Source organism: Microcebus murinus, chromosome 7 (genome assembly GCF_040939455.1).
Source record: "Microcebus murinus isolate Inina chromosome 7, M.murinus_Inina_mat1.0, whole genome shotgun sequence".
Classification (NCBI taxonomy): Eukaryota; Metazoa; Chordata; class Mammalia; order Primates; family Cheirogaleidae; genus Microcebus; species Microcebus murinus.
This window is the reverse complement of record NC_134110.1, coordinates 88649008-88659714: the sequence shown is the minus strand read 5'-3', so window position 1 is coordinate 88659714 and position 10707 is coordinate 88649008. Positions and strand designations below refer to the sequence as shown.

At 41.7% G+C, this 10707-nt stretch overlaps 1 protein-coding gene across 1 annotated transcript in view; it reads left to right on the top strand.

Moving 5' to 3' along the window:
* The first annotated feature begins 3565 nt into the window (after positions 1-3565).
* Positions 3566-10707, top strand: part of C7H8orf34 (chromosome 7 C8orf34 homolog) — a 349392-nt gene continuing 342250 nt past the window's right edge. Inside the window, exon 1 of the mRNA XM_012739907.3 lies at positions 3566-4025. Coding sequence (XP_012595361.3) covers positions 3957-4025 — 69 coding nt within the window. The 5' untranslated portion in view covers positions 3566-3956. The remainder of the gene's footprint in view (positions 4026-10707) is intronic.

Here is a 10707-nt window from a genome sequence, read left to right as displayed (position 1 = left end):
GCTGTGCAAGGTGTTTTACAAATGAAGTTGGGCAAGGGATTTAGTGCATTCTATAAATTGGATTCTGTATATTTGTAAATTATGCTGACAGGCACTCTTATAGCACAATGAGGTCAAAACAGTTTCACTGAAAATGGCCTTTTCATGCTGTACGCAAGCCAAAAATGGGAAAAGGTTCATAAACATACCATGTTATGTGTGCAGAAGAAAGCTGGTAAATTCAATCCAAGACAATGGTTACTTTTCAGCCAATCTTAAAGGACCTAAATGGCAGAAATTCTTAAAACATACAGCTATACAATATTAATTAAAGATGTAGATGTACTATAAAATGAAGAATACACTATATGAACATATACTATGTTTCATGCTATAAAGTGAAAGAAAATTATTAAGATGCAGTACATGATTTTAGAGAGTTTGCAGTTTAAAAGAGGGACCAAAATATACATGCAGTTAACTAAATAAAACAAAATAGTATAAATGCTATGAGTCGGAGGCAAAGTATAGCCTAAAAGAACATAGTTGGATTGAACTGATCTACTAGAATATAATTCACTCAATCAACTGCTATTTATGAAGTGCCTGCTATGAGCCAGGTCATGAGACGAAGGAATGCTAATATCTATAACTCAATTCTTGATTCATTTCCAGGTTGCAGGGTAGAGAGTGGCAATAGCTTCAGCTTCAGAGTTAGAAAAACCTGAATTAAAACCTGGCCCTACCAGTGATACATTGGGTGACTTGAGCAAATAATTTATCATCTCGTAAGCTTCATTTCAGAAATCAGAGTGCCACCTTTGATTTCCTCTTCTGACTTCATCTGCATATAGCTAATCAGCACATTAGTACTTAACTGTGTCTTGAAACATCCCATCCTTTTCATCCCCCATGCCCAGTCCTAATGCTGACCCTCCTCATTTGTCATGGATTCTGTAACCCAAAAGTCACTTCTCACTGTCCACAAGATGTAAGTCTATAATCCTTAACAAGGCGCTTAAGACTTTCAGTGAGCTGGCCTCAGCTTACATTTTTAACGTCGCATGATAATAATCCTCCATAAACACCATACACCTCTCTATCTACCAGCCTGTTTTGTGTCTCTGTGCCTTTGCACATGCTATTTTTTAAATGCCAAAGCTTGAAACATTATCCCTGTCCTCGCTCCACCAATTGCATCTGGAAAACTTTAAAATTTTACTCTTTCTTTGACATTTTACTCAAATACCATCTCCTTTATGAAGTGTTCCTTGAGGACACCGGGCACAAGTAATTGTTCCATTATCAGGACATTCACAGCATGTTTTAGATCTCTAAATATAGAGGTGTATAACACATTCTAATGCCATTATTTGTATATATGCCAATGTCCTCAGCCAGACTGAATACATAAGGACAAAGACAAGGCCTTTCGCCTCTAAATTCTCAGTCCTAACGTAATGTCTGCCATGGGCAGACTGCACAATAAATATTTACTGTAGTAATGAAGTCAGATTTGGGGATAAGTGAAAAGAATCAAGAAATGCTTTGTGCATTTGATATAGGCCTTGAAAAACTTTGAAAATATTTCCTGAATTTTAAATATGCAATTTTGGGATGTTCGATGTTTTAACATCTATCAATAGTTATGTATATCTTTATTATTCTCTCTTTAATGTAGAAGTATTTTGCCAGATGAAGCTTTGTCTCTTCTATTGAAGGTCCTAGGTGCCATGCTCTGAGCATGGTGATGACTTAATATGTGTGCTATTACCTGATTTAAAGGAGCATCCTCTTCACGACTCTTAGAGGCCAAAGTCTATTGATTTCAGACAGGTACTTTTTCTGATTTTCTAGTACTATGTGCTATCAGAAATATTAGGCTTGATTGGGTGCTATGGCTCATATCTTAGTATTTTTGGGAGGCTGAGGAGGGAGGATTGCTTGAGGCCATGAGTTTGAGACCAGCCTGGGTAACATAGTGAGACCCCCATCTCTACAAAAAAAAAAAAAAAAATGAGCTGGGTGTGGTGTATACCTGCAGCCCCAGCTACTGGGAAGGCTGGGGCAAGAGGATCGCTTGAGCCAGGAGTTTGAGGTTGAAGTGAGTTATGTTAACACCACTGTACTCTAGCCTGGGCAACAGAGGGAGGCCCTGTCTCAAAAACAAACAAACAAACAAACAAAACCCTCCACAAACAATAAAATTAGGCTTTTTAGCTGGGTAGTAAATGGCCTTCCTTATGGCTCTACACCATACCTTTTGGCAAATGGAAATGTTGGTATTCACTCTGTACATTTAATTTCTCTTGAGCATATTAAAAATATCTAAGTAAGTGTACCTTTGAACCACGGTGGAAAACATGTGACAAGAAGCATGGGCACCTCACAGTTAATTCAGTTTACTTCTCCCTGAGCAGATCAACTGAGTCTGACTGTAAAAGTAGTACCTTCGACATTTTTCCGCCCCAGATCACGGTCCTTTCAGTTTATCAGGGATGGTTCTGGAATATTTCATTCTTATCTTAACTAGTATATGTTCCACATATCATTTAAAAAACAGAAGAAAAGCATGGGCACCAATAAAGAAATTATGAATTACAGAAATCCAGAACACAGTGTAGAAAGAAAAAAATATATATACTGTTGCAGTCTGCTTTAAGGAAAACCATTCCCATCATTCTAGACAGTCGCATTTACAAACATACATCTGGTTTTGGCAGCGCATCATGATCAGGAGCTAGGGAAATCTTCACTGGGACCTTCGTGTTTTATTTCCCAAGAGAGCTCTGTGAAGAAATGTGTGCTATCTGTAGTTCTTCAACTGGGAAATCCCTGCATAATACGAAAGGAATCGGCTAAATTTGAGGAGCTCACGAAGTATCTAGAGGAAACATTAAGTGGGCTAGTGTAGTATCTGAGAGGCAGCGATAGGCATATAGATATAATTCAAGGCGTGGGTTAGGAAGGCAAACTTGGAAGGGGAGGGCTGGCTCTCTTTTTTTCTCTTCTCCCTGTCAGATGCTGACAGGGAGCTCCCAGCCTCGGGGCGCCTGCACTTTGGGAGTTTTCAGGTGGGTCCTCCGCCTGCATTCGCCCGTCGACTTGCTCCAGGCCAAACCAGATTGTTTAAAGAAAGGCAACTTCTCCTCTCGGCAGACCCTTAGACCCGTGCACCTTCTCACATCTCCGCCCTTCTCAGACCCCGAGTTAGCGTGGGCAGAGCGGACGGTGCCAGGCAGAGGCTCAGGCGATCCTCTTTGGAACCGCAGTAGCAGCTGCCAAGGGGTAGCCAACAAGCGCCAGATTTATGTGCACTTTGAAAGAAGCACCTTCACCATTGGCTTTTAAAGCGGCGCTGTCGCTAGGGAGCGGCTGCTGGAAGGAGCGCAGCCTCGGGGAGCAGCCCGGGCAGTCTGTTCCCGTAACCCGGGAGCGGGGGCACGCACGGTCGCGCGCGCACGGACACACACACACGCACACACACGCGGGCGCGCGCGGGTGCACACCCGCCGGCGGCGAGTTCGAGCCCCGTGCGCCCGCGTGCGCCCCTCGGCGCGGCTCTAGGCGGAGCGGCACCTCCGCGGCTAGCCTCCCGCCCCCTGTTCCTGCCGCTGCAGCCCAGAGGAGAAAGGAGCCTCTGCCTCGCGTTTCCCCTCAGAGCCCGGCGCTGCGGCGGCGAGCGGTGGGGGCGGGCGCGAGGAGCAGAGCGCGGTGAAAGAGTTCTCCCCTCGCCTCGGAGTTGTCCGAGTTGGCGGCGCTGCGCCCAGGCTCCTGGCTCGCGGCGCCCCACGCGCGCGCGGCGCCGGGGTCTGCCGCCCACGCCCGAGGCCGCGCCGAGCCCACCGCGCCGAGGCAGCCCGGGCTCCCGAGCTCCCGTCCCGGCCCCGGCCCGAGGAACGGCACGGTTGTCCCTCGCGGAGGCGCACGGCCGCGCGGTCTCCCCGCACTCGCCCCGCGGCCCCCTCGGTCTCTCCATGGCGTCTCGTCAGCAAACCCGGATCCAGGCTTACCTGGAGAAGAACAAGATCGGTCCCCTGTTTGAGGTAAGGCGCGGTGCAAGAGGGCGGTCCCGTTGTCTTTGGGGGAAGGGGTACAGGGACAAAACCACAACACCCCCCCCCCCCCAGCGAAGGAGGGATAGAGAGCAAAGGCACGGGAGAGGGCGCCCTGTGGTTCCCTGGCAGGCGTCCTGCCCCGGCCAGGTGTCCTGGAGCGCGGCCGAGAGGGCTGTTCGCCGGTTACCTGGACGCGGGCAGGTGAGCGCGGGAGGGCCCAGCCTCAGCCGGGCGGGGGAAGTTTGAGGCGTCTCTCTGCCCTGCACCTCGCAGCCACATGTGCAGGACCCGGACAGGCTTAGACAGGTGATGAGCACGCATGCACACACTCAAGACTGTGTTGCACACGCACAGTATGAATTTCTTTCTGGAATTCATACTATCTTGCGTGCTGGATTTTTTTTTTTTTTTAATGTGGGCGGTAGTAGAGCCCTAAAAGGTGGAGGAGGTGCTTAGCATTTAATACGGTTAACTGGAAGAAAGCTGAACTGATAAGGAGTCGGCTTCAGTAGGTGCAGGCGTGTTGAATGCAGTTGGCAAACTGGGAGGCTGATGTTGGTTTCTGGATGAAAAGGGAGTCCTTTGCCTTGCAGACCCTACCGGAGTTAGGGGAGAGAGGGTCGGAGCGAGGTTCTGCAAAAACACACGCGTATTTATGGGAAGGAGAGGTGTAGTTCTGAGCTGTTTTCTCTCGCCATCCAACGATTGATGACAAAAACACAGCAGGAGAAAGAAGAGCGGGAGGACAAGAGAAAATGGGAACGGGAGACTGAAACCTGGCACCAGCACAGCGTCCCGGGTTGCCAGGGCGCTGGGCAGGGGTGGGGCGTGCGGGCTGTAGCCAGATGCTGAGGCCAGCAGGGAGAGACACTCACTCTCCATGGTCCCTTCCTCTCCTGGTCCAGCAGTCAGGGGGGCACTGACTCACAGAGAGAGTATGTGGGAGAGTCAAGGTGCGCCCCACCCCGCCTCTGAGAAGCACCTGTAGCTGTTCTTGGGGGCGGGGGGCGGAGGGTCGTGGGTGGTGTTACACATCTCGGCCTCTGAAGCAGAAACGCGGCAGGAGGAAGAGTGTGCATTGGAGATCGCGGATTGCCCAGCAGCTTCTCTGGGACGGAAGAGAAGCAAATGAGAATTGCAGAGAAAGAAAGAGAGAAAAAAAAAAAAAAAGTCGAGTTAATGCCCCTGCACGAAAAGGAAGAGGAGGGCAAAGGTGTGGTCAAATGGGTCTTTTCTCTTAGGAGGACAAGTTTCAGCTAACATGATCTGCAAGATTTCTAAGTTTTACTGCCCAACTTTAAGATCGTACTGTCTTTTGTTTCAACCAAAGCTGGCGGTATGAGGTCGCCAAGTCCTACAATTGTCATCTTGATTCTTGTTTCTGCTAAAAATGTTACCAAAGATAGTCCATAGAAGAGCAAAATAAAATTGCCGGAGCTACCACAATTCTTTTCTTTGCCTTTAGTTTTATGTGTCGACTAGACATAATCCTATATAATTTTTTTAAAAGGCACGAGCATAATAACCCTCTGCCACACAGTGCATTAATTGCATCAGAAGATTCTTAAAATAATTACATTTACAGTGTGTGTTTGCTGGCTACTCTGTTAGAATATAAAGTACAATTAGTCAGGGAGAATCAATGAGTTGTTTTTTATAGATGCTGTTCTTATTTGTTAACTTATTTTAACATTCCCAAGATTCTTTCTAAGTGATACGTGAGTTTGGAATATATGTAAACTTTCTACATAATTAAGAAATAAATCCATATTTGTCAAGGCCTCCGCCTCCCCTTTTAATGCTCACCTAATTCTGCACTGAAGAATTTTAAGTGATTAGCAACATTGTCTCATAAAAGCTTTGGATCTCCTTACCAAAAAACAAACACCAATAATAAAATTATGTGCTTTGTGTTTTATTGAATACATACTGCGTACATCCCCATTAGCTTGGATTGTAGTGATGAATAATTCATTTTTAAGGTTTGATGCTCACTTTAAATTATTGAGGGGAGAAAAATGGATGGTAAATTCTCTTTTATTAAAAGCAGGATGTGACACAGATCCTTATACAACAGTTTTGATCATGATAGGGCTTGGTTTTGAGAGTAGATGGACTTCACAAAATCAGACCATTTCTCTAGTGTTTAGCCTATCTTGTTTTATGCTACAAAAATCAGTGAAGAAATACCACCTGTGAAATGGACATTGTTGATCTAACATTCTCTTCAAAGTTCCAGGACCTTACTTAATGGTTCTCCTAAGAATTGATTCAGGAAGTGAGAGGAGGCAGCCAGGAATTTGAATTTATTAAGAAGCAGCACAAATGATTGCTACGATTTTAATCCCAGGGCCACATTTTAAGAAACACTGGCATAAACTAAAATCTCCATTTATCAATCATACATTGAAATAGGCAACTCCAAGTTTTATCATTTCTGTTTTGTTCCGATTCATTGTGAATCACTGGAATTGGTGACACAGGTTTCCTTTAAAGTTTTGAAAATATGCAATATCTGACAATATGTCCCCCTTGCAATTTTTTAAGTTAGGCATGTTTTAAGAAAAAAAACTTATTGGAGTGAGACATTTTAAAGAGAGCCCATGAATGTTATTTAAAACAATAACAAAATAACCTATACACTGATATTAAGAAAACTTATATCCTGTTTCGTACCTACAGGCCTTATTTACTAGTTGTGTTATTTAGTTTATTTCTCTTTTACTTAGCTTTTTGTTTATTTCTAACATTTTATGATTTGAGATACTTATAAACATGTTGGATGCCATATGGTATTTCAAAATGACTTTAAATTGAAATTAATTTTGTTTCCAGGTGATTTATAAGAATAAACTTGTTCTACCTTTAAATTTGATTGAAGATGTTTTGAGGCATTACAAAACCATGCCTCAAAATCATTGCAATGCAGTCCTTGGTAATGATGTTTTAATAAAAAATGTGAAGATATAAGATGTAAATAACTTACATTTTATAAGCTCTATAATTTTTGTAAGATATAATAATTTCCGTGTCCTCATTGGCTTATTCAGGGCAGGCAAGCAATGAATAACCTGGATAGCAATCTATAGGGATGTTTGACCACATGCAATAAAGTAAAAAAAAAATCCTATTTAATTTAGGTTTCTACACAAAACTTCTTACTTAACTGGCAAAATGTGAAATGATTCCCGCCAAGTAGAGTATTTTTGTAACACACATAGACAAGATACATGGCACAAGCACAGACAGGACTTGTCTCAAACCCCAAGACCAGCTAGTCAATAGTCAAAAGAAGTTGGCAGTCAGAAATTCTGAAACTTATCATCTGGTATATAGCTGCTTTTTGGGTTAAACTGTCATATTCTGTCTATTTTATAATCAGTTTAACTTAGTTCCCAAGAGGCTATATGATGTAGAATATGACAATAAATTCCTTATTTTATAAAAAATATATATTATATATTGTAGATGTTATATATATAATATGAAGTATATAATTTTTAGTTTCTCTCATTCCCATTAAATAAATAGAATAATTATTTAAAGATTATTGGTTGGAAGGGTTCCCAGTGAAGTCATATGTTTTAGTTCAGGCCTGATCACAGTCACAGAGTGTGACATCCTAAACTATTAAAAAGCAGAGTCACGGGGGTCTTCGTGAAATTGCCATAAAAATTTTAAATCTCTGTGTACTGAAGATGTAGCAAACTAAACTCATTACATTTCTCTAAGTGTGGTCTGACCCACTTTAAGTAGAATGGAACAACTTTATCACGTTCTTTTGTTTAGTTCAAAGTACTTCTACTCGCATAGTCTAAGTCTGCATTAACTGATTTGGCATACCTGTTACCTACAAGGTGGGCTCCTATCAAACTGTGGTCAACCAGAAGCCTGTATCACTTACATACTTTGCTGCTGTGCAACTCGCTCTTCTCTGATACCCTGCCACACATATTCCAGCCAGGTATGCAACTCCGAACTCCATTTGGCCTCCACCTCTCAGTAAGCCCATTGTTTTACCTTATTCACCTCCCTGAATTAAATCTGAAAAAACTCCCCCTGCCCTATCAGAGAGTGTAGCATATGTGAGGACCTTCTTTGGCTGTTCTCCCTCTTATGAGGATCTCAGTCTTGGGACATGTGTTGCTCAATGCCTCAAAATATTTAATAAATACCTCGTCTATTTTGGCCGGTTTATGGTGTAGGGCCGTGGTGTTGGGGATAAGAAGGATGCTGCTTACTTCCTTATGGCCAGAGGTGGAATTACATCTCCCCCAATATCCCAATATATTTTAATGTTTAAAAATAATTTGCCTTTAAAGAAGGTAAAAATGTCACTTTAAGAAAAAGATCAGGAAAAGCCTTCGTTGGGAGAAGTAATAAAATATAAGCTCAGTACTTATAACATGTTCAACTTAACTACTTACTTGTAAATATGTTTTTGGAGTAATCCTTATCAGGTCGTCTTCCCTACTGCCTGAAGTTATGAAGACTTTTCCTTATCCAAACTTGTATTCATCTTTATAATCTCAGAGCATTTAGAGGAGCAGTAGATAAGAAAATCAGTTCCTTTTTATAAAATTTTGCTTAGAGTCCAAGTTAAGCATTGTCATTGATTTACTTCAGAACCCTTTTAAAAAAATGTTTTCATTAATGTTTTTTAGATTATTAGTCCATTTATTTTTTGTTTCTGCCTTAATATATTTTATTTTCAAGTAGCTTATAAATAACTCAGTAAAAATGACTCAAAATTAGAATCAGTAAATAACTCAGCATATAACTTTAGAAATAAAAAAGTAAATATACAAATGTAGCATCGATATATTTGAAAGAAGTAATTATTAGTGTTTTAAGGTCTCTTTTAAGAGAATGTGATCAATGGAAATATAAGACTACAAAAATAATCTAGACCTTCTTCTCTTTCTTTCCTTAATAATTCAATTAAATAATTTAAAAGCTATGAACCATGCAAAAACCATGTAAAGAAAATGGGTGAGACCCATGCAAGGAGGACAGCTAAGTGGGACAGTTGGCCTGGAGAGTATCAGGACAAGATTAAAGAAGAGGGCTCAGTGGGGCAGTGGCAGGGTCAGAATATTTGTTACATGTGAGGTGGTGGCAGGGTGTTGAGAAAATACGTAAATATATCGAAAGTCATGCAAGCCAGCTTTCTCACTGATGGTGATAAGAGTCACAAAGATTGTAAGGGAAAAAGCTAGCATGAACCTTGTGTTGGATTAAAATTGGAGATGGTGTGATCCTATGACTTTCAATAATATAAATAGGCATAGGTGTCATGAAAATATAGATTTTATGTATTTACATATGCTTAAGTGCATGTACCTGCATTTATTTTCTCACTCTGTCTGTTGGGAGGCCTTGGGAATTGCGAAATCCTAGTAGCAATGAGCATAATACCTAGTGCACAGATTTTGGTTTCTAAATACCATTCTCTATTAGATAGAACCAGGAATCCTTGGAGAAATGGTTGATTTCAGGTTTGGGCTGAGAAAGTACAAGATGAACCTGAAACATCTTATGTCAGAAAGTAAGGAAGTGCTCAAAGAATGGTAGGGATGTGTCAAAGGACACAGAAGCCAGCTTGAAGAGGCTCCTACCCCTGAGACAACTTGATGATCAAAATAAAGAATGATAGTAACAGACTAATTCCCTGAATAAAATAGAAATATTTTATTCCACCAGGATAAAATGGAATATGGAATGTGTCCGATTCGTGGGGAGAAGAGAAAGCTTTACCTTATGGTAGAATGCCAACTAATAAAAGTAGAAAGATCATGGAATTAGAAAATCACTACTTGGCAACCATCTGAGAGGTAACCCAGGCAAGAAACATTAATGGACGCTAAACCTAATGGGTGAAAGTTGGATGAACCATGAGATGTTACATAATCTCCAAGTATCATCCCACAAAATATTTATTAAATTCCAAGGAAAAAGGTAACTTTACATTAAAGAAGCCTGCCAGACACTGCTTTGCTCAAGTGATGGTCTAAAGCAATATCATGTGCCCCTGCTAGGATGCAATTAAAACAACACAGCATTACTTCTGTGATATTCCTGCCAATCATATACAACCTGAACCCAGTAATGAGACAATATCTAATAAATCTGATATGGTTTGGATGTTTGGCCTTTCCTGCAAATCTCATGTTGAAATTCGATCCCCAGTGGTGGAGTTATGGCGTGGTGGGGGGAGGGGGATGTCTGGGTCATGGGGGTTAATCCCTCATGAATAGCTTGGTTCTCTACTCACAATAATGAGTGGGTTCTCCTTTATTAGTTCACACCAGAGCTGATTGTTTAAAAGAACCTGGTACCACCTCTATCCTCTCTTCCTCTTTCTCTCACCGTTGACACTTTTCTTTGTAAATTACTTAGTCTCAGGTGTTCCTTTATAGAAACGCAAAACTGACTAACACAAAACCTAACAGAGGAATTCTACAAAGAAACTTTCCTAGAGTCTTCAAACATATTAAGGTCATGAAGGTCAAAAAAGGCCTCAGACTGATGGGACATGACAACTAAGGGCACAATATGGTCTTAGATTTACTATTTCTGCTATGAGAGACGTTATTGGGAAAGCTGACAAAATTCGAATGGGGTCTCTAGGTGAAGGGCATATGGAGTTCTTTGTTTTGTTAATATAATT